The 24767-nt window shown below is 41.3% G+C and overlaps 1 protein-coding gene and 1 pseudogene across 1 annotated transcript; one reads left to right on the top strand and one right to left on the bottom strand.

The window, feature by feature from the left end:
* Positions 1-460: 460 nt before the first annotated feature.
* Positions 461-3726, top strand: LOC121779153 (annotated as a pseudogene).
* Positions 3727-4790: 1064 nt separating this feature from the next.
* Positions 4791-7214, bottom strand: LOC121778526 (carotenoid cleavage dioxygenase 8 homolog B, chloroplastic-like). The gene is made up of 6 exons (XM_042175897.1): positions 6860-7214; positions 5891-6634; positions 5620-5813; positions 5333-5522; positions 5148-5250; positions 4791-5076 (listed from the first exon to the last, which is right to left on the bottom strand). The coding sequence occupies exons 1-6, from the start codon at positions 7151-7153 to the stop codon at positions 4931-4933; spliced, it is 1671 nt and encodes a 556-aa protein (XP_042031831.1). The 5' UTR covers positions 7154-7214; the 3' UTR covers positions 4791-4930.
* Between the last annotated feature and the right edge of the window lie 17553 nt (positions 7215-24767).

The following is a 24767-nucleotide window of genomic DNA, read 5'->3' as shown; positions in this document are numbered from 1 at the left end:
TTCTGGGTTTTAATTGATTTCATTACTCTGTTAGGTTCTTGAATTTTGGGTTTTGTGATTGTTATTGTTGTTGTTGCTGCTTGTTTTGGTGAAAAAGTTGAGTTTTACTACTGTATTTCATGATTGAATGTTATTTCTCTCTAAAAATCCATATTGATCTTATAATTGAGTTGCTAATTTGTTAGTGATAGGTTTAATTGTTTCCATGGTTATTGAATTTGTGTTTGAATGAATAAAGGTATAATGTTTGTTGCGTTTCTTGCCTCTTACTATGTTTTAAAGAATCCCATCTCAAATTTGGAAACTTTGAGGTAGGATCTTATAAGCATTTTGAATGGGATTGAGTATTTATTTGTCATCTTCTGTTGTACTGAATTCGATTTAGATATATGCAGTTGAGTCCCACTAGGTTCAATTTAGCTCTTGATTGTGTGTTTCCGAATATTCTAGGGGTTTGAGCATGGGAAACGAGCTCTGTTATGTATGCCTCGTGGAGACAAGGAGGATGCTGTTGCTAATGGGGGTGGTTTTCGGGTTGGTTTTGTTTGTACAGTATTTCGAGCTTCCATATGGGAATGTCCTATCCTCTGTGTTCGAGACTAGCAAGTCTTGTGTAGCTACTATCAAGAACATTTCCAGTAGGGATCCGTTTAATAGAGATTCTACAAATTCGAGTGTTGGAGATGGGGTGCCTGGTGCTATAAAGGAAACATATGGTGATACGAGGAATGGTAAAGATGAGTTTGTCTCGGGAAGTGGAAAGACTCTGAATGAAAGTTTAGGTGATGGTTTTGGTTTGGAAAATGGGAAAGCTTTGAATGATAGTTTTGGTGATGACTTTGTTCTTGAAAATGGTACGAGGATCGTTGATACTCTAGGTGGTGATTTTCATCTGGAAAATGGTTTGAACGATACTTTAGGCGATGATGATTCTCGTCTGGGAAATGGTTTGAACGATACACTGGGTGATGATTTTCGTCTGGGAGATGGCAAGACCTTCTTGAATGGCACCTCTGACGAAGATGGCATTGATCCAGAGGATGAGATTTCTTTGAAGGACTCGTTGGAAATGGATCGCGACTCAATCATTGATACAGCAGTGAGGAATTATATTGAGAGCACTGATGACGGGCTTCAGGAGCTGGAAGAAGCTTCCAGAGCTAATGTTTCGATGAAGCATGATGGGAATGGAGACGTCGTTCAAAGTATTGATAGAAACGAAGAAAATATTTCTAAGGAAACTCCTTCAGCTGCTGAATCGCCGTCTAGTTTGCTCTCCCACTCTTTCCCTCCACAAAATCCAGAACCAAGTCTGATACGATCCCACATCGGTTTCACACGAAAGTGTGGAATAGCATATAATAGGGAGTCAACCATTTACCTTTGACCATGGTTTTGGGTTAAGTTAGGGCTTCCTATCTTATATGCTTATCAATTTGGTGCGGTGAACGTGGATCCGGATGTCCTACGGAAAGGGGCTACCCGTAGGTGTGACCAAGGGGTGCCACCGAAAAAAACGTGGGCCCGAAAGGAAAAAGGGCCGTAAAGCGGATGGTGGGCCCGTGGCGTGTGCCGTCCGTGGACGTCCGGTTTAAAAGAGGGATGGATTGATACGATCCCACATCGGTTTCACACGAAAGTGTGGAATAGCATATAATAGGGAGTCAACCATTTACCTTTGACCATGGTTTTGGGTTAAGTTAGGGCTTCCTATCTTATATGCTTATCAAAGTCGAAGCACTTCTACAGAATCACCTCCTCCAGATGTAACAAAGGGGAAAGAGTCCAACAATTTACTGCTGAAAAGTGAAAATCACAGCATTTCGAACGCAGATCATTCCAGAAGAACGAAAGAAAGAATTAGTGAACCAGAACCTGCAGTACTCAACCACCGGTAAATATATGCACTCAACTAGTGTTAGGTAGACACTTAACATGGAGCGTATGGTCCATCGTCACTAATTTTTAATCTGTTTGCAGAAGATTCAATGGTCTTCACCTGCAGATAGTGAACTACGAAATGCAAAAGCCCTAATCGAGAATGCTCCGTTAATAGAAAATGATCCTCAGTTTGATGTTAGCTTGTTTCGCAACTTCTCTGCTTTCAAAAGGTGAGCTAACTTAAAACTTCTTGTACATTTCTGCAAGTGTTATTTCTCTGTTGCTGAAATTCTAACGTTTCGAGCTTACTTGTTTAGGTGTTTAATGTTCGCTTATATTATGAATGTGGTTTTGGATGTTCGGGCTTTAAAGTTCATTAGCATAGCTTAAATTAGGAAACACTCTTAAATCGATTACTTCCTCTATATTACCTCAAACGCGTTGTTTAGTATGATAAGACTATGATTTGCTTCATGTTGAGAAACATGCTCATAAAAGTACTATCTACATCTGTTCATTCGATTCCAAATTGTTGAGTGCAGGAGCTACGAGTTGATGGATGAGACTCTCAAGGTTTACATCTACGCTGAAGGCGAACGGCCTATATTTCACCAGCCGCCTCTCAAAGGCATATACGCCTCCGAGGGGTGGTTCATGAAGCAGCTAAAGTCGTACAAGAAATTCATCACCAAAAAGCCTAAAAAGCCCACCTCTTCTACATGCCTTTTAGCACGCGTCAGTTGGAGGTCTCTCTCTACGTTCCCGACTCTCACAATCGCAAGCCCTTGATCGACACACTAAGCAACTACCTCCAGACTATCACAGCCAAATACCCTTTCTGGAACAGAACTACCGGATCCGATCATTTCCTTGTCGCCTGTCACGATTGGGTACATCTCATTTCCTACATACATAGTTGCCAATGATAGAGAAACGCAATATCAGAATCTCATTTATTTTTTTCATTTTTCTTCCTGAGGCGCCGGCTGAGACGAGGGAGATCATGACGAACTGCATCCGGTCCCTCTGCAATGCCGACATGAAAGAAGGGTTCACGTTCGGCAAAGACACGTCCCTCCCCGAGACGTACATCCAAACGCCTCCAAACCCGCTGAGGCAGCTCGGGGGTAGGCCCCCGTCCCAGAGGCGGAACCGGAATCTCGCCTTCTTCGCGGGCGACATGCATGGCTACCTCCGGCCTATCCTGCTGAAGCAGTGGCAGGGCAAGGACCCCGACATGAAGATATTCGGGCAGATACGCAAGAAGGCGAGGGGGAAGACAAGCTACGTGCAGTACATGAAGAGCAGCAAGTACTGCATCTGCTCGCGAGGGTTCGAGGTGAACAGCCCCCGGGTGGTGGAGGCCATCATCTATGAGTGCGTACCTGTGATCATCTCGGACAACTTCGTACCCCCGTTCTTCGAGACGCTGAACTGGGAGGCGTTTGCGGTGTTCGTTCTCGAGAAGGATATACCGGACCTGAAGAGGATACTCGAGTCGATACCGAGGAAGAGGTACCTGGAGATGCAGGGGAGGGTGAAGAAGGTGCAGCAGCATTTTCTGTGGCATCAAAAGCCAGTGAAGTATGATGTTTTTCATATGATTTTGCATTCTATTTGGTATAACAGAGTGTTTCAGACTAGATCTTAGTCATTATACTTTACTGCTTGTAGATGTCTACACACAAGTTCTTTTGTTTTTTTTTAATTATTTGTGTTCATAGTGATAGCAAGAATGAATATTTGTAAAAATAAGGGGTGAATTGGTTGATCAGGTGAACTCAAAAGGTCATAAATTCTTTGTGTAAATAGTTTGGAAGATGAGTATTCTCTCTCTCTTCTCTCTCTGCATGTGTCACACACATACTTGAATCATTATACCAATAATTACATTGGTTTGGAGTCATTCAACATCTGAAGCAAGAAATTTCATATCCAATAGGTACATGAAACTAAATCAAACCTGTCATGTACAAAACTCATCTCAATGTGGGAGTCTGAGGGAAGTTGGAAGGTGTATATAATCCTGTCCAACCCCTAATCAATATGAAGCCTTTTGGGAGTGATCTAAAAATAAATTTGTGCGGGCTTGACCCAAAGCGGACAATATCAAACGTCTGTCCCAGCTAAAACATACACCCTCATTCCCAACGCAAGTGACTGATTCATTTTTTGTTTGTCCTAAAACAAATACTAAGTGATCAATTTTTATTTTTTGCAAAAAACAACTCATTTCCACTCTCATACTTAAATCTCTCTTTTCTTTTCTACTTTATTATCCCTTCACTTAACACAATAAATATTTTAATTTTCTTAAATCTTATGTCCAAAATAAATTCATCACTTATAATGGGACAGAGTAATCCTTTTGGTGTGATTTTTGCATATATATATAGCTCATGTCTTGATCTTATGAGTTTTTTAGTATGAACCTAAATATATTATAAATATTCCTTGTATTTATATCTCTATGGAGTATTATTAACTTAATAGCTCGAGTCACCATTTTTAGTATCACACAAATATTTTGATATTTGTCTTCATTATTCATAATTTTAAATATGTTTTGAATTATTGAAAAAGGTATTCTAGATTGTTTTTAATAACTCGAGTCATGATTTTTAGGATCAATATACGAACTAGTATAATTTTTAGTATTTGTCTTCACTGATAATAAATTTTAAATAAATTTAATAGTGCAGTGGAAAAGTAGAGTTTAATGAATAATAATAAAAAATAGGAAACAAATGGAAAACCAGAATAATGCAAGTATAATCAAACAAATAACAGATCTTCATCATAATATTCGCTTGGTGGCATTTCCAGCATTACAGATCCTCATTATAAAATTATAGTATTATACTGGTAGTATGTTATTCGTATACTACAATAATAGTAGTCCTAGAAAACTAGAACTATGCAATATAAAAACCAAATGCCACATAATTTTTCAAACTTTCTTTTTTCATATTCCAGAAATGATACATAAACAATCTCACAAAATACATAAGATTGTGAAACGCACATAGATTAATTAAACTTCAAAAATTCATTTCTTGGGAACCCATGCTCCATGCAGACCATAAGGAAGGCCATAGGGGAATTTTGCTCTTGCAATTTCTTCAAAAGTAGTTCCATCCAACACCAATGCAAATCCATCACCATTCTTCTCACTTATCATTGAGATCACAATACCTGCAACCATACATTAACATTAGCCAATATAAGATTTTCATTTCTACTAATATATGATAAAATCAACTCACCATCATCTTCCTCCGTTGCACCCGGCCTAGCCACAAAGAAGGGCTCCGAGGGCACGGAGCCTTCCTCAGACCAATTCTTGGCTTTCTTCTCCACTAAATCAATCTACACACATCAATTAAAGAAAAATTAAACACAACACATATATATGTCAAAACATAGTTAAAGAACTTAGGCTAATGAATACCTTAGTGAGGGTATTGGGGAAGTTGCAAGGCCTTTGAGCACCACAAGCATAAGCATAGCGATATTTCTTCCCCAAAAAGTTAGGGTTAATGCTACACATATCCATGCCTCTGCCATGCTCATTTGGATCCAATGCTGCCTCTAATGTCCCATTTGGGCTCCCATCAATTGGAATCCTAAATCTCCCAACCCTTCACAAAAATATTAAAAAAAATAAATTAACATCAACAAAGAGATATATATATATATATAAATAGTAAAAAAGATCTAAAGAGAAAGAGATTAGACCTTGCATCAGGCAACACATCTTCGCCGTTGCGTGTGCGAAGATTTTGAAGCGTAAGGTTTCGAAGAATGTTAGTATCGGCGTTATGTTCACAACAATCAGCGATGACGGCCGTGACTCTTCCATCTTCATCTTTCTCTTCGTAAGCATTGATGTAATGAAACGTCACAAACAAAGGAACCTCCACACTCGACACCTTATAATTAATTACACAAACCAACATTACTATTTTTGCACTTAATAAAAAAATTGCCAAATATAAAAAGAACTTACAATTTTGCCACTAGATTTGCACATAATATGCATGAACCCTTTAGACTCAGGATGCCATTTAAACTTATACAATGGTGTGGGCTCCGCCTTTAGCAAATTCTGTGCACAATACCTAAGTGGCATCTCCGGGACCACCACATAGTGCTCGGTCACCGGGAACGAGTGGACCCACCCGGGGGATGGCCCACCCCGACAATTCACCCGCCCAATCACTTTCCTCTCATTCGACCCGGGCTCCATCGTCACCACTTGATAACCCGGATTAATTAAATCGGGTAACAAAGTAATAAATTCAGTATCAGTGACAATTGGGTGGGCCGAGTGGATCAGCCCGCCCAAATTGTCACTATACTCGAACTTCCCCAACGTGTCCAATGTGTCGGGGTCTATAACAATAGACCCCTTTTGGGTCTCGGTCAAGCACACGACCCGTCCGTCCCCTAGCTTCACGACACCGGTGTTGGCGTTGTCGGTGAGCGAGGCGCCGGATAGGAGCTTGGCTAGGTCGCCCATGTAGGCCAAGAAGTTGTCGGTTTTGGGGGCCTCGGAGAATTCACGGTAGCATAGTTTTTGATTTTTTTGGGAGGCTTTGTAGGCGTCGGACTCGATTTGGCGGTGGCCCATCACGAGGCGGCCGGTGTCGAAGCTGAGGCGGACGAGGGTGGCGTAGCCGTCGAAGAGATGGCGGAAGTTGTAGTCTCCGATGTGCCAAAGGCCCGGCCCGTTTCTTAGATATGTTCCATTCTGCATGATAACAAAATTGTGACATTATTAAATTTTTTATACACGTATGTATTTTGGACTATGGTGGAATAAAATAAATTTTGGAATTCGACTAGGCACGTCACTATAGACTATAGTCCAACCCCATTATCACATGATTTATTAATAGGAATCAATCCTTGATTTTTAGTGCTATAGATTACAAGAACATTTTCGATCATACCAAGATTTAAAGCACATACATACCAGCCATTGTGGGATTTGGCCTTGAACTTGAAGCTCTCCTTGCCATCTTTCTTGCTTAACACTAGTCCAAGCAACATGTTTCTCATCAACATTTCCACCACCTTGATTTGGAACAACTTCGGAAGGGGGGTTTGTAGCAACTTTGGAGATAGCTAACAGTGGGCGATTCTCATTCAAAACCCTATTCGGGAAAGTCGTCCCGAACAAGGACGACTCATGTTTGCCTCGACGAGAGGTGTTGATTCTTTTGGACTGAGTAAAGGGGGCGATGGGAGAAATTCTTAGGGAAGCCATTGATGCTAACAATTTGATGAGTGTGTATGTTTGATTGTGATTGTGATTGTGGTGAAAGAAACAAGGCTATGAAAACGTATTTATAGGTGCTAAATACGGTTGGCAATAAATATTATGTACAGTATTGATATAGTGTGTGTTGAGTAATTTTATATGGGAAGTAGTGGAATCTTGAATGATGGGATTCCATTCTACTATAAGACATGGCAACCTACAATCATGCACGCTTTGTGGGCGAAATAGTTCATTATCACTAAGTGCATCTCCAATAAGAAATGGTAAATAAAAGAGGTATATCATCTATATACCTCCTCAAAAAGTGAAATATACCCTTCTAAAGAGAAACATACTCCAAAGGAAAAATGTATTTAGAAAGGTAAATAATTTTTTAAACATAAAATAATGGTATAAAATGAATTAAAAAATATAAAGTGTGATACCTTTTTCCCTGGTGAATATTTTTTCATAAAAAGAAGGCAAATATGGTAGTTACAAAATTCTACCTCTCCATTACCTCTTCAAAATGGGAAAATGTATAATACCTTCTCAAATACCTCTTCCATTGGAGAATGATTTTTCATGAAAAAAAGGTAAATATGGTAGTTATATAGCTTTACCTCTCCCCTTGGAGATGCTCTAAAGAAAAAAAATCGGAATACCCTCTTTGTTACTAGTCTCTCCTCACACACTAAGTAAAAGTTTAATTTGGTGCATGTAAATTATTTGCAAGAAAATTAATCTAATAGTACAACTTTAATTTGGTGCAAGTAAAATTATTTGCAACAAAATTAATCTAATAGTACAACTTTTGTATTCAGTCATGTCTTGTTCAAAGCAAAATTTTAAACTGAAAATGTTCAAACTTGTCTAATACTATTAGGGACTGGTTCGTTGGCAAAATTATATCTTGAGATTAAATATATATTATATTTAGTTCATAAAATTGAATATCACAACTTAATCCTAAATGGATAGTCATCTGATATTTAGTCATAGTCAATCCTTTCAACTAAAATAATCACACAACTTAATAATAGATTATATCTTGTTAGTACTTTTTTTTAGAAAACCGAATACCACCTTAAGATACTAATGTTGTTGTAATACACCTATACAAGCATTTAAGATATTATAACTTCCAAGTCCTAGCTCTGCATATAGAGGTATAATAATCAGTGTTTTAAAAATTGAACTGGACCCTCCGGTCGAATCAATTTAGGCATGAATCGGTGCCTAATCCGGTCCGATTGTGCTATTAAACCAGTTGACATTTACGTTGTTTTGGACCGGGTAAACTGGCAAGTTCAACTAGAAACCGGTGACCAGTTGAACCGGTTTATTCATTTTCTTATAGATATCTCAAAAATTATAAAACTGGACCTAAAGGGAATTAAACCATGGACCTTGTTATTTAACTGTGTCCATCAATCCATCAATTTCATTTTTTTTACTGAACTTTAATTAAAATTATATAAACTGCCCAAATCTATTATCTATATGTATTTAATTTTATATTCTTGTAAACAAATAAATAATTATTGGTATTAACAATTTATGTATTAAGCATTTATTATAATTAAAATATTTTTTGATAAATATATTATATTTATTTACTTAATTACGTATAGATTTTAATATTCCCTTCGTCCCATTAAATATGAAAATATTTTCTTTTCAACACGAGATTTTATGTAGTGTTGTTTTGTGAGTTAAATAAAAGTAAATAAAGTAAAAGAGAAGAAAAATAAGAGATTATGTTGTTTCCATTTTAGCAAATGTTTCATTTTTTATGAGACAACACATAAAGGAAAATGTTTCATTTCTTATGGAATAGATGGAGTAGTATTTAAGTTTGCTACCTGACTTATATAATTTAGAAATCTCTATTTATTATTCATGGAATAAATTTCATACTAGCCACGTTTTTTAATAATAAAACTTTTTCTAAACACCTTTTGAGGATATTATCAAACTGAGTTTTCCCAACACACGTGACATTGCAATAATAATACTAACACCACCTAGATAAAATGATCATTGCTCAATCTGTCAAGATTCTTGGATAACGAAAGACCCTCACAATTTGATGAGTAAAAATAGTTCTCAATTAATGTCGTATCCTCAATGTTATGTTAACAAAGGTTAAGAAATGATAAATCACCATGACCTCATCTTTCAATAAATACCATGAAAGACTTATCTCACCATTAGATCATTTTAGTGTTATACCACACCGACGCCGACATCACAACTTTCACTGGTCAAAGCCTATCTAGATTGCAAAACAATTTTCATTTTGCAAGAACCGACAAGTTACTTACTATGAATGTCGCTCACAACTTGTCTACTATGCCCAAGACTTAGACTCATTTTACTTTCCTATGTATTTAATGTAAGATACATTGCAACATCTTATAAATAGATAAACAAAACACATTGTAATAAAATATTCATTCTCATAAATATTGGTCAAAAATGGATAAAGAGTTATTACATATACATGCATACGAAAACGCTTTTCCAGTATACTAATCTCTAACATCAACCGGTCGGACTAGTTGAGATATTGGATATAACATTATACTCCATCCGTCTGTCATTTATAGTCTCATTTTGACTCGGCACAAATTTTAAGAAATTGTTTGACTTTGTTAAGAAAAATGGAAAAATTGAGTTAGTGAAATGTGGATTACAATTTTTTATATTGGTTTATAATAATATGTGAGTGTAATAACTTAGTTAAGTGGTGAGATCCACCAACTTAAAATAAAATAAAAATAAATAAGACTTTAAATTGCAGACACACCAAAATAGCAAAATAAATATTTTTTCATAGCCTAAGAGCATCTCCAAGGGGAGAGGTAAATGGTAAGATAAATTCTTAATTATAACTACCATATTCACTGTATTTTCATGAAAAACCATTTTCAAAAGAGAAGGGTATTTGAGAAGTTATTATACATTTTCTCATTTATAGAAATATTTTTACATCTCCATTAATAGAGATTTAATCTTATAACTACTATATTTACAATCTTTTCATGCAAAATCAATCTTCAAGGGAAAATGTATTTAAGAAGTTATTATACATTTATTTTTTTGAATGCATCTTGTACTATTTTTTTATTTTAAAAAATAATTTATCTTTCTATACACCTTTTTTTCTTAGGGATTTGTTATTTTTTGGAATAGTATATTTCTTTTTAAAAAATAAAAATAAATAATATATCATTTTTTATATATGTTCACTCTTTAAATATGCTTTAACTATGCTATAAACTGTTGGAATTTGAAGCTAGAGGGGAGGGTACTATTCAACTCTCTGTCTCGTGAACTTCGTATCATTTCGATTCTTGAAAAATAAATATCATGAAAAAGATATTATAAGGGGTTACTAAATTGATTTTTGTATAGGGAATTGTTGAGGGGTTATTATATTAATTATTTGCTGTATAGGGACTTGTATAATTCATCTTCTCCAAATAATATTCAGCTTTCTCGTGAGACTGTAGTATCCTCTTTCTTGAAAAAATACATTGAAATTTGAAAATTGTTTTTAGCTCATTAGAGCATCCACAACGGTGGGGGAAGAGCCGGCGTCCGTCCGCGCCGCGCCAACGAGCAGGACACGTGGCGTTGGGCGATTGGGCAACGGCATAGCCGTTGCCTTTAAATGTTTTTTTTTATTATTTAAAATCGGTTTTTAATTAAAAAAACCGATAAAAATTTTAAAAAAAATTCACTTCCCAAAAAAAATATCCATTTATTACTGTTTTTTACACCTTTTTATTTTTTTTTATATTTTTTTCCCCCAAAAAATACACACTTTCATCTATAAATACCCTCACTTTCACACCAAAAAATTCACATCAAACTACACAATTCTCATCTTCATTCTCCCATATCCATTTTCATCTTCATTCTCTCATACCCTACAACATAACAATGTCCGGCCAAGGCGATGACCACCCTCCCTCTCACGGTTGGAACCCCGAATGGTTTGGTGGACAACCGTTTCCTAGTCCGGAAACGGAATATTCGGCCCCTCCTCAAACCCAAGATTCGGTCGTTCCGGGTGGCTACCGGCCATACCCTATCGACGACCAAGGTGCCTCCCAAGGGCGATACGGGTGGACACCGGAGCCTAGGCCGACCGCCCCTCCCAAACTCCGCCGGCTCCTACTCGCAGCGGTGTCCGGACACCGTACACTCCGACGGAGATTGATAAATTGTTCAAGGCGTACTTCGAAATCTCCGAAGATGCTGCGGTTGGCACGAACCAATCCGGCGATCACTTTTGGTGGCGCGTCTCTCGCCGGTACAATGCAAACCGGCTGCCGGGAACGATCGAGCGCAAAGAGAGTATGGTGCGCAACTGCATCGGCCGAGCCAACGAAGAAATTGGCAAGTTCAATGGTTATTTCTTCCAGGAGACGCGGAATGCCGGGAGCGGCCGGAGCGAGGTCGACATCATCACTGCCGCGCTGAGCACCTACCAATCCATGAACGGCAAGTCGTTCAAGTACCTCAACGTTTGGCAGGAAACGCGGTTCCACCCGAAGTATATGGGAGGCGTAACATCCTCCTCTAGCGGCTCCTCCAAACGGTCAAGGTCGGTATCCCTATCCGACGCCGGCTCCGAATAAGTGACTAGCCAACTCGCCGGAGCTAACTTGGGTAACCCCGACGCCGAACCAAGCGGTTCCCGACGCCGACCGCAAGGAAGGAAGAAGGCGGCGGCCGACCGCCGTCGCGCCGCGACTCCATCTGCCCCCGCTCCCGAACCCGCTCCCTATGTGCCACCTCCACCCCCTAACAACTCGCTGTGGATGCTCTTACACCAACTCAATATGACCGATAGGTCAACTATGACCCCCACGCAACTTCAAAAGCACGAGACCATGATATTGGGTCTCCAAAAACAATTGGGGTTAGTGCCGCCGGATGAGTAGTCTTCATCGGGTAATATTAGCCAATAATTATGTAATTTTTAAATTTTAGGCGTTTAATTATGTAATTTTTAATTTTTAGGATTTTAATTATGTCTTTTTATTTTATTTGTAATTTGTAATATTTATGGTGGTTTTTTAATGAATTTTAGTATTATGGAAATGTTTTTGTTTAATTGAATTTTAAATTAATTGTGCTCGTCTTTGCGGAAGAGCACAGCTGTGGGTGTTGTGCTCTTGCTAGAGAGCAGACAGAAAAAGTGGGGTCGAGCCCACAACCGTGTCGCTGGCAAGAGCACGGTTGTGGATGCTCTTAGGCCATCCATTCCTGTCTCTTATCTATTTCCTAACTGTCTCATTTCTTCACTATTCATGGGCTCCACTGTACTTTTCACCCCTCTCTTAACTAAGAGACAACACCTGCATCCCTCCATCTCTTAACCGTCTCTTAACCATCTCATCCCTTAACTATTCATTCAATTTCATTTTTTATTTTTATTTCCAACAAATTCAATTAATAAAAACACACTTCATTAAATAAAATAAAATTACAATTTAAAATTCTAAAAAAAATAAAAAACCACATTAATAAAATCCTAAAAAAATAAAAAATACATAATTTAAAAATATATAATTTAAAACTCAAAGAAGCAAAAGAAAGAGTTGTCTAATGACGATCATGTGCGTCTACCGGTTGCCAAAATTTGCCCAAATGTGCTCCATTAGATCCTCATGGAGTTGGGCGTGGGCGGTAGAATCACGTGTCCTTGCCCGAACATATAGCCGCTCTTGCAAAGACGGATGCACTCCACTGCGAGGCGGACTACTTGCGGTAGAGCTTCCCGGGGTTTCAGGGTCGAACCAATTTCCCGCCTAAGGTCCTTCGTCGGCGACAATCATGTTGTGCAAGATTATGCACGCATACATGATGTTGACCATATTCTCCATAAACCACGTACGAGCCGGGGCTTTGATAATGTAGAATCGAGCTTAGAGAACCCCCGAACGCTCTCTCCACATCCTTGCGAGCAGCCCCTTGCTTCTGCGCAAAAAGAGCCTGTTTTTCGTTCATCGGCCTGTTGAACGTCTTCACGAAGGTTGGCCACTTCGGATAAATGCTGCCGGCAAGATAGTACCCCATTTTATACTGGCGGTTGTTAGCGATGAAGTTGATGGCCGCGCTTTACCATTCAAAACTTCGCTGAAGAGGTCAGATTGGTTGAGCACGTTGACGTCGTTGTTCGATTCCGGAGACCCCGAAATACGCATGCCAAATCCATAATCGGTAGTCGGCAACGACCTCGAGTATAACGGTGGGGTGGGTGCCTTTGTGGCCGCTCATGTATGACCCCCTCAACGCCACAGGGCAATTCTTCCATTGCCAATGCATGCAATCGACGCTGCCAAGCATCTCGGGTAATCCGTGCACTTCTTCGTGAAGTCGGAGCAGAAACTGACAATCTGCGGTGCTTGGCTTCCGGAGAAATTCGTCGGTGAAGGCTGCCCGGACGCCTTTGCAGAAGTTCATCAAACACAGTCTCCCAGTGTTTTCCCCAATGTGTAGGTATTCGTCGAACAAATCCGCCTTTTGTCCAGTAGCAAGCTGACGGATTGCTGCAGTACATTTCTGGAGCGTCGTGTGACTGGGACGGCCAATGGCATCGAACCCTTCTTGGAAGTACACTTCCCGGGCTTGCCAATGTATTTGCGATATGCATAAATAGTCATTTCCGCATGCAGAAACGGTGACCGAAGTAGGTCTCTCCCCATACCGGGTTCTCACAAAAGTAATCGCGTACCAACCTTGCGGCGGCTTCCTCCCGGTTACGATGGATGTAAATCCGGGATCGCCTTTGAGGCGCCGCAGCTTCCTCCCCCTCCCTATGTCGATCTTTTTCTAGCGATTCTTCCATTATTCGACGCATTTGCTCAAATGGATCCATGAATGGATTAAATTTGGGAGAAGAATAATGTTTTGAGATGAAGAATGTAGAGTGTTTGAGTGAGAATAGAGAGTTTTTTTATGGTGGATTAATTTGTGGGAATGATTTGATATTTATAGAAGTGATTGGAGGCTTAAAAAATACAAAAAAAAATAAAAAAATTTGTAAAAAACGGCTATAAACGGCTAGTATATTTTTGGGATTTTTTTTTATTTTTTGAATTTTTTCTAAATTTAAAAAAAAAATTTCCCACGGAAATTAAAGACGCCCACTCGCGGGCCGGCGAGTGGGCATCACGGACGAACCAACGCTCGCCACGTCGCCAACGCGCGTGGCGAGCTGTCTCGATGGCTGCCTCTCCACGCCGAGACAAGGGACGCGCTGGGGACCGGATGGGGAAGTATATGTTTTAATTACGGAGGTAGTACATAAATATTAGCTCTATATATGTTGGGAAGATTATTTTGGCTCAACAAGAATATTATTATGCGTTCATACCGTCCGCCATTAGGAGTATCATTTCTTAGCGGCACAGGTTTTAAGAAATGTTAAAAAAAGTGGGTGGAAAAAAGTTAGTGAAATAGGGATCCACTTGTATATACTCCCTTCGTCCCACGTTACTTGAGGCGTTTCTTTTCGGCACGAGATTTAAGAAAGTTGTGTTTAGTGAGTTAAATAAAGTAAATGGGAGAATAAAGTAAGAAAGAGAAGAGAGAGTAAAGTAAAAAAAATAAAGTAGATGTGATTAGATGTTTTGTTTTTAGTCAAAAAGAGAAATGATTCAAGTAACTTAGGACAACTTAAAATGGAATACGACTCAAATAACTTGGGACGGAGAGGATATTAGTTTTAAATGAAATGTGAGTGAAATGAATTAGTGGAAAGTGAGACTCTATTACTATTTATGGTAAAAGTAAACCAGGACTACTATTCGTGGAAAGACTAAAATGGAAAAACATGACTCCTATTCATGGACGGAGAGATTACTAGCTACTCCATACGTAGGAGTACATGATATAAAATCTGTTTATTGGATAGTAGTATAATTTAGTAACGATCTACGTTATGCTTTTCTCATAATGGTAGATTAATTATTGATGTATATAAAACGTGATTAAATGAATCACAATAATTTATTAATGCACTATTTAATTAGTTGGATTTACAAATTTTTGGAATATTAATGACAAATATGTGATGATAACTAAACTGAACAAACTTTTGTCCTTTCAACATAAGATCTTATTTCGTTAATTAACGTATCAATTAATCAATATCTACGGAGCCAATTTTTAAAGAAAAATGTTTTGGGGACATAATGTCTAAGACATAATGAGGTTAAAGTAGTCATTTTAGATTGTTTTATATTTTTATTTAAATAAATGTTTTGTACATATACCATATTACCCTTGTGCATATAAAAACATTAAATTGTTCATTAATATACTTAATTAAGGACATTGCTCTAATTATGCGTATTCAATTATTTTCTTTACATACAACCTTTATATTTATGATTGACAATCTTTTTTTTATCTCATATTTCTATTCATTTATTTAAAGACACATATTGAAGGGTAAGAGGTGTGTGAGTAGTCTCGTCTTATGAGTTATGCGCTTGCAAAATGCGATCTAAGCAATTGCTAGGTCGAGACACCACGCTTCTCCGAATTAACTGAATCACAGGGTCCAGTAACTCGAGGGATCGAATGGCGCTCCGGTCGTTGGGCACTCACGACTCTCCTTCAACAATTAAATTTCCTCAACCCGAATACTATGGATTAGTATAGGGAAGTGGAGTCGATCCCACAGAGATGGATTCGTAGGCTAGTATTGAGAGAATTTGGACAAAATGGCTGCTGCCACGCAAAAGGGGTTGAGATTTTAATTACCACTAGACCTAGGCACAAAACGTAAATACTAGACCGAAGAACAAAGGACTCTTAAACCAAGTAACAGGCAGAAAAAGTTAAACAATTCCTAGACCGAGTACATAACTACCGATAACCACTAGACAAAGGAAATAAACAGTGGGGACCATTAAATCCAAGCCTGACAACGTACGGTAAAGCTGCAGCTAACAATCTTCAAGCACTTTTCTAACTAATTCAGATTTGCAAATGGAGAAAACAGAGGAAATGCCCAGATTCAAACATAATAAACAGATTTGGTCGACGGAAACTTACAATAACTCGAAGATACGACAGATCTACGTAAACTAGGCGAAATGAAATGTAAATACGTAAACTAGGCATGGAAATCAAGTACTCCTTCTCAGATTACGTCGGACGCTTAATCCACTCCGGATCCAAGCCATCCGAACCCAACAAACAGCAAAACCAACGCCATAACTCCGATTTTCACAGATCTACTCCAATCTCAATCAATCATGAACAATCTGCAAACAAATCACAAACTCCAGCAAAACCCAACCTCCGATTCATCCAAAAAGCAGAACCGTTCTTCAGATCCAAACAACAAGTATCGGCAATAAATCAGAACCAACTGCAAAAATAACCAACTCCGACAATCCTAACTCGAAATCAATCGAACTCAACCAGCAAACCAGTAATGAACACAATAGACATAAGCGAAAGTAAAATCTGGAATAAAACCGGAAATATTGGTTGTCAAAAGAAAACCGAGCTTCGAACAGCGAAGCTCGGCGGAATCAGTGTAGATAGCAACGGAAATGTAAATTGTTTCTTCGCCCTTGAACTAGGACGGTGTTACAACCCTCGAACCATTGTCGGAAAGCTAAACGTGAACCACCAGCCAAGTGTTAACTGGAATCTCTCGCGAATTCGGAGTCAAGTGTGTGGAAAGGTGAATCGAGCAAGGAGCTGTTAGTGAGGCCTCCAGCCGAGAAGGTCCCTCCAGCCTGCATGCTTCTCCCTTTTATAGATGCGGACATAGCCTTCTAGAGTTTTCGTAGAAATCCCTATTCTACCCTTCAACTCCGAGGCTTCCTCCGTCTAGCAATTTTCTTCCAATTGTTCACCCTTTCGCCAGTTTCCTAGGACCATGCAAGCGTCCTCTTCTTTTCCTGGATCTGGCGAAAAACTTCACATACCTAACTTAATTCAATGCGTTAGACCCAGCAATTTCATGAAATGAACCCCTAGACCGATGCATGAAATTAGCCTTATCAAACTGCTCACACTTAAACCATGCTTGTCCTCAAGTATGAAAGACAAGAAAATAGGAATAAGGCGAATTTCAATGCATGGTTACCAAGTAAAACCCTAAAAATGAAAACAAACTCCTAGACCTAAGCAACTACGGACTAAGAAAAGAAAAGAACACAAAGAACAGAAACACAACAAAACAAACAGGCATGAACTAGTTTCGAATTTTTAAGCTACTATCCCCACAAGCTCAAGTTCAATCTGATCGATTACAGTCTTCAAATCTTCCCCCTTCCTTCGTCTGCCTAAACGGTCTGTCAGTTAGTCAAGATAGCCTATTGATTTCCCATCTGTTAGGTTCGCTTGATCACTCATTCCTCACCAGGGATGTTAGGATCAAAACGCTCCAAAGTTAGAGTTATACCACTGATGCGTCGGGTTATGAGAGTTTTCTCCCTATTCTTCCTCCTTTCCTATGAATTTCCCTGGGCCAGGCTACGATTTTTTTTTTCTGCCCTTGAGGATTATATTTTTTTTTTCTCTCTTTTTTTTCTCCTCCTCATTTTCCTGTATTATAACCCCTTTCCCCTGGACTTCGTCCAGCTTATACCTCCGAATTTTTAGTTTATTTCTCCCCTGGACTACGTCCAGCTTATACCTCCATTTCCTGGACTTCGTTCAGCTTATACCTCCGGTTTCTGGACTTCGTCCAGCTTATTCCTCTTTAACCCATTTTTTCTCCTTCATACTCTACTCCCTAAGCATCAAGTGATAGCCCATTTTTTCATGTTAGCTCTAAAAGTGTTTAGGCTTATAACTCACTTTATAGTAGGGTTGTACAGCTAGGTTATCTAAGGCATTTTCCATCGTCCTAACTTCATTCAGATCGCATTCGGCTTATTAAGGAAGAAAGTGTCAAAGTTGATCTGCTTTCTCTCTTCAATCACTCTTACTAAGGGGATCTCGCCTTATTATCTAGCTAGCTCATGCGAAGCATACATCCTAAGACACAAAAACGATACTTACTCCCCCCCCCTCCCGCTTCACTCAAGCTTGTCCCCAAGCCATCGTAGTGAAGGGGGGAAAAGGGAAGTACTAACAGCAGACTGATAAAGCAAACAACAACAAACACAAATACAGAGCAAAACTTCTCACACTTAGACCGAGCATCGGGCTAAGTGGGAGAAGGCGCAACAAACAACCAAGGCATGCAAAAAAAAACAAAACACCCCCTTCTCACACTTAGACCAAAAGTTGGGCTAAGTGTAAGAAAGGCAACACATATGTACAATTACAGAGCATGCTTGGCATATATGAACACAAACAAAACGGAAAATAAAATAAAATAAAAAAAAAGAAAATAAGGGTTACTTGGCTCCGTGGGGGTTCAATTCGGGGTCTGGCCCCCGCGAGGGCCAGACTTTGGTGGCGCTGTCTGGTGGGTCACCTTAGCTTTCTTTCTGGCCGGCAACTCCGGCTTCTCATGTCGTTCTTCTGTCGGGCGGGGTACGGTTGTCTTCAATATCACGGGCCGAGAGGGAGATGGAGTAGTCTGGGGCCTTGGGGCATGCGGTGGCTTCTGCGCAGTCAGACTTCCTTGACCTGGCGTTGTAGAATCGCCGCTAGGCTTCGGAAGTTCCTTCGGTGTCTCTGGGAACCTTGCTCTAAGCCACTTTGTCATCGCCATCATCAACTCAACTCCTTCCGTCATCTTCCCAGTACATCTGGTCGATGTCGCCACAAGATCAGAAATGCGCCCCTTGAGGGCCACCAATTCCTCCCTAACCTTCCGAACTTCCGTCCTTATTTCTTCCAGTTCCGTTCGTACTCCAGCGACATCTTTCCTGACACTCTCAGTACTATTCTTACTTTTTCCCCGCAGGGACACAATCTCCTCCCGAACCATCTTCATTTCTGACCTCATCCAACCAACCTCCTTTCGCACTTCCTCTACCTCTATCCTGGCTCCTGCTTCTACGGCAGCAATATCCTTCACTTCCACCACATCGGGGTCCTGTTTCACCTGAGCCTCTGACTGCCCAACCTCGTAAAAGCATACTTCCCTTCCGCGTGCGATCAGCAACCCTTTATTGAAAAAATAATCCATGTTAAAAACCTCAGGGGGCGAACATGTCTTTACCTCTCGGCATGCCTTATGGATCTTCATGATTACATTTCTCTGCAGATAGGCTCCGAGCAGGTGGCACGTGTATAGGTGCCGGGAAGGATTTGCAGTCACTTGATGGCAGGCTTGGGCTATCCAATAGCCCAAGTGAACTCTTACCCCCGTAGCCATGCACCATGTGAAGTATAGATCGGCGGTAGTCAGAGCGTTGTTGGCGGTTCCCATTAAATTGTAACTAATAAAAGTCTGGGCAAATCGCAGGACCCTATTTTCGATGTGGTGTGCCTTCGAAAAGCTTGTTTTAAACTGACCCACCCTCGGGTGAGTCAAGAACTCCCAGGCGCTTTGCGCTTTGAATCCCGACGTCATTTTCGGTGGACCAATCATCCTCTCGTTCCACAGGCCCTCATCGTCCTCCGTTCGCGTCAGCAAACCCATCCGCAAGGTCCATTCCCGGATGCTCATCGTATGTTCCTCACTGAAAAGTCTGAAATTAATGGATTCGGCATCCAAATCGGTAGTGGACTTAAATCGGAAGGTGGAAAAGAATTCTCGGGCCAGGTCAATCGGGACCTCGGTAGTACTGTGCTTGAGCAACCAATCGAAGCCTATTGCGTCGATATAAGTCCGGAATTCGTCGTTGCAAGCAATCGTTTTGAGCTCCGATGAGCTATACATCTTTCCTGACTTAGCGACCTTCCCCTCAGTACTCTTCTCCTTATAAATGGCCGTGCGCTTTGGGTCGTCAAACGTCCTCATTTTATCTAGCAAGCTGTTTGTTATCCACACTTCGGTTGGCTCAAAGTTGAATTCCTCTTCCTGTTCTTCTTCCGAGTCGCTGGACTCAGAAGGGCTCTCGGTTTCTGCGGCATATGGTACCTTAGCTGCCGGCGGAAGTGTGGATTCAGTAGAGTTCCCTCTCGCCTTCTTGGTCGAGGAAGGAGCAATTTGTTTCCCCTTCCTTTTTTTCTCAGCCGCTTGGCGACGCTTCTCCTCATCACTCTCCCCCCTGCCAGGTCTGGGAGAGTTCACCTGTTCAGATGCTGCGGTCTCTGGACCCAGCGATTCTTCCTCCGTCGGCTCCGCTGTTTCATCAATCTCATCAATGAGGCTCCGGCGAGCCCGCCTCCTAGCATCTCTGGGGTTGACCGGCGAGTCGGTTTCCTCTGGGATCTCGGTCAGATCCACAATCAACTTCACCCCGGCGTCAGCGGGTTCCTGGCTAATTTCAGAATCGAGGGCTTCTCCCTCCTTGGACAACAATGGGGTTGCCCCCGAGATGTACACATGGGTCTCTACCCCCTCAATTCTTTCCTCGACGTGGGCCTCAGTACCCACCTGTTTCTCAGGGGTATCCCCCTCCACATTTTGTTCAGAAATTAGGGCCTCGTCGCCCCCATCTTCACCAACTATAGGGGCCTCCCCCCCATAGATTTTTCCAAAACAGGGGTTTCCCCCTCAGAAATACTAACATCAGCAACAAAATCTTTGACTTCCCCAGATGGTTCCAGAACATCTCTCTCAACATATTCCTCACTAGCAAGTACGGGCTTCACCCCCTCAGAAACACTAACCGAAACAGGGGTTTCCCCCTCAGTTGCAGAGTCTACCCTTGGTTCGCACATAGCCAACAATTCCAACCCTGTGACCAAATCTGAGTCGTCTTCACGATTCCCTGCGGTGGTTGGTTCCGGGCTAGTGGTCGTAGATTCTTGAATGTCCTCTGGTTGTGTGTTGGTCTCCGGAACAACTGTCTCCTCTGGTACGGCAGTGGGTTCCTGGGCGATGGCTTCTTGAACGGCTTCAGGTTCGGCGACGGGCTCTGAGACGGCCTCCGGTTGTGGTACACTAGAAAACGGAGCAGCCTGTACGGATTTACCCATTGCGGTTGCAAACATGGCGAATGCCTCCATCGCCTTCTCCGCACCCCCAAATTTCTGGAATAGCTCGGCCATAAACGCCGCCGCCCCAGAGTCGGCGGACCCTGAGGTGCTTCCGGTTCTTTGTTTGTTTTCCATGGATGTTCCGTGGAATTTTTGTAAGCCTAAACACTTTGTAAAGAATTTGTGGCGGAATTTGCAGATTAGGGTTAGAGAGAGAGAAAAAGGGGAGAGGAAATTGGGGATTTTGTGTGTTTGTGAATATTGGAGAGAGAATAGGTAATGAAAATAAGAAGGCTAAACCGATTATAGTGTAGGCAGGAGAGAGGACGTTTTTGGCAGGCGGTTGCAGGTGATGACGCTTGCGACCGTACGCCTCCCCATAAAGTTCATTTTGAAATCCGAACCGGTGCCAACTCCCTCCAAAATTTTACTCCACAACTCCTTGCCCTTGTGAATTCCTTCTGCAAAATCACACTTAAAGATAAACATTAAACTAAAAATTGAAACGCCAGACTCCCCGGGTCTAGGGTATGACGGTATCAAAAAAAATTCCTTAAGGAGTCTGGTATTTCGAAAATATTTTTGGAAGATTATTTTTTTCTGATTTGTTTGGGTTTTTCTTGATTTAAAGAAAGCGATTGAATATTTACAATTTATGTTCAAGTGTTCTCAAGATTCCCTAGGTCAGGTCAGGCTAAAACTTCTTGGATGCTGGACTTAGGAAATCTCTAAGAACACTCACTTCCCAGATCTATTAGGCGATATCGTGGAGTGCGCGTAGTGGCATTTCGTCCACTACACACATCTCCGAGCTATCCCTAAATACCTTTACCCTATGACCGTTAACAAGAAAAGGAGTAGAGTTTGAAGAACTTCCCTGGATTTCTACAGCTCCATTTGCACGCAAACTCACAACAGTGTATGGCCCAATCCATTTGGACTTTAACTTACCAGGCATTAGCTTGAGCCGGGATTGGAATAGGAGAACCTTCTGCCCGACTTGCAATTCCTTGACCCGGAGGTTCTTGTCATGCCAGAGTCTTGTTTTCTCTTTGTACCACATCGCCGATTCATATGACTCCAGCCTTAGCTCCTCCAACTCCTGCAGCTGCAATTTCCTCTCTTCCTCGCAGGATTCGGGTCTCATGTTTATTTCCTTGACCGCCCAATATGCTCGGTGTTCTACTCCCACGGGCAAGTGACACATTTTGCCGAACACAAGCCTATATGGTGACATCCCAATAGGCGTCTTGTATGCCGTCCGGTAAGCCCATAGTGCGTCTCCAAGCCTCTTACTCCAGTCTTTCCTGGACGGATTAACCGTCTTTTCCAGTATCGCCTTTATTTCTCTGTTGGATATTTCCGCCTGGCCGTTGGATTGAGGATGATAAGGTGTAGACAGTCTGTGATGGACGCCATATTTTCTCATCAGAGCTTCAATAGTCCGGTTGCGGAAGTGTGTCCCATTGTCAGATATTATAGCTCTGGGCACTCCGTTCCTGTTGAAAATGTTAGCTCTAAGAAACTTTGCTACCTCCTTAGCTTCACACGAGGTGGTCGCTTTTGCCTCTATCCATTTTGACACATAATCCACTGCCACAAGTATGTAGGTGTTCCCGTATGAAGACGGAAATGGACCCATGAAGTCCATCCCCCAAACATCGAAGATCTCACACACAATCACTGGGACTTGCGGCATCTCATCCCTCCTGGATATTCCCCCGGTCTGTTGACACCTCTCACAATTCTGACAAAACTCGAACGCATCCTTATGCAACGTAGGCCAGTAAAAACCACTATCTAACACCTTCCTTGCTGTCTTCCTAGGTCCAAAGTGACCTCCACAAGCTAGGGCATGGCAATGATTCAGCACATCCCTCTGTTCCCACTCCGGGATACACCTCCGGATTACTTGGTCGGCTCCCATTCGCCACAAATACGGGTCATCCCAGAAATAGTACTTGGCCTCGCTCTTCAATTTCATCTTCTGGGCCCGGGAGATTACTTGCGAACTGGGCACTTCTCCAGTGACTAAGTAATTTGCCAGATCTGCGAACCATGGCTCAGCGTTTTGATGGCATTTCCCTTTTTCGTCATCCCCTGAACCTGTTAACTCCATAACCTCCTCCCAGATGGTAGGTCGAGGAAATTTTTTCACGTAGTACAAATGTTCCTCGGGGAATGCGTCCGGTATTGCTTCCTCGGTCTCCCCTTGAAATATCCTGCTCAGATGATCGGCGACTTTATTTTCAGTTCCCTTTTTATCTCTAACTTCCCAATCGAATTCTTGCAAAAGCAACACCCAACGGATTAATCTCGGCTTGGATTCTTTCTTCGCCAGCAAGTACTTTATCGCAGCGTGATCAGTGAAGACTATCACCCTCGACCCAAGCAAATATGGTCGGAATTTTTCAAAAGAGTACACGACTGCCAACATTTCCTTCTCCGTGGTGTCATAGTTTTTCTGGGCCTGGTTGAGCGTTTTTGACGCATAGAAAATTACGTAACTTTTTCCGTCAACTCTTTGACCTAGCACCGCCCCTACTGCATAGTCACTCGCGTCGCACATTATTTCAAATGGCAAACTCCAATCGGGCGCTCGGATAATGGGAGTCGATACTAGTCTATCTTTCAGTAGTTGAAAAGCCTTTATGCACTCCTCATTGAAAACAAACTCAACATCATTGTGCAGCAAATGAGTGAGTGGCTGAGCAATCTTCGCAAAATCCTTAATGAATCTTCTATAAAATCCTGCGTGCCCAAGGAATCCTCTTACCTCCTTCTGGTTCATCGGGTAAGGCAGTTTTGATATCACCTCAATCTTTGCCTGGTCTACCTGTATGCCTTTTTCCGAGACTACGTGCCCTAGGACAATTCCCTTAGGGACCATAAAGTGGCATTTCTCGAAGTTCAAAACCAAATGTTTTTCCTGACATCTTCTCAATACTTTATCCAGACTAGCCAAACATGAGTCAAATGAATTCCCGTACACAGTGAAGTCGTCCATAAAAATCTCGATGCAGTCCTCCAAAAGATCCGAGAAGATACTCATCATACACCGCTGAAAAGTGCCTGGCGCATTGCACAGGCCAAACGGCATCCTCCTGTAAGCATACGTGCCGAAAGGACACGTGAAAGTTGTCTTCTCCTGGTCCTCGGGATCCACATAGATTTGAAAATACCCACTATACCCGTCTAGGAAACAGAAGTATTGCTTGCCCGCGAGCCTCTCCAGCATCTGGTCAATGAAGGGTAGAGGGAAATGATCTTTCTTGGTCGCTTCATTTAACTTCCTATAATCGATGCACATCCTCCACCCAGTGACTAGTCTGGTGGGCACCAATTCATTCTTGTCGTTCTTGACCACCTGTATTCCTGACTTCTTGGGTACCATATGGACTGGACTCACCCATTCACTGTCTGGTATGGAATAAATGATTCCTAGGGAGAGTAGTTTCAATACTTCCTTCAGCACTTCCTCCCTCATGTTAGGATTCAATTTGCGTTGAGGGTCTCTGCAGGCTTTTGCTCCTTCCTCCAAGCGGATGTGATGCATGCACAAATCTGAACTAATTCCTACCAGGTC

The sequence above is a fragment of the Salvia splendens genome, chromosome 19 (assembly GCF_004379255.2).
Source record: "Salvia splendens isolate huo1 chromosome 19, SspV2, whole genome shotgun sequence".
In the NCBI taxonomy this organism is placed as follows: domain Eukaryota; kingdom Viridiplantae; phylum Streptophyta; class Magnoliopsida; order Lamiales; family Lamiaceae; genus Salvia; species Salvia splendens.
This window is presented reverse-complemented; position numbering and strand designations above follow the sequence as displayed.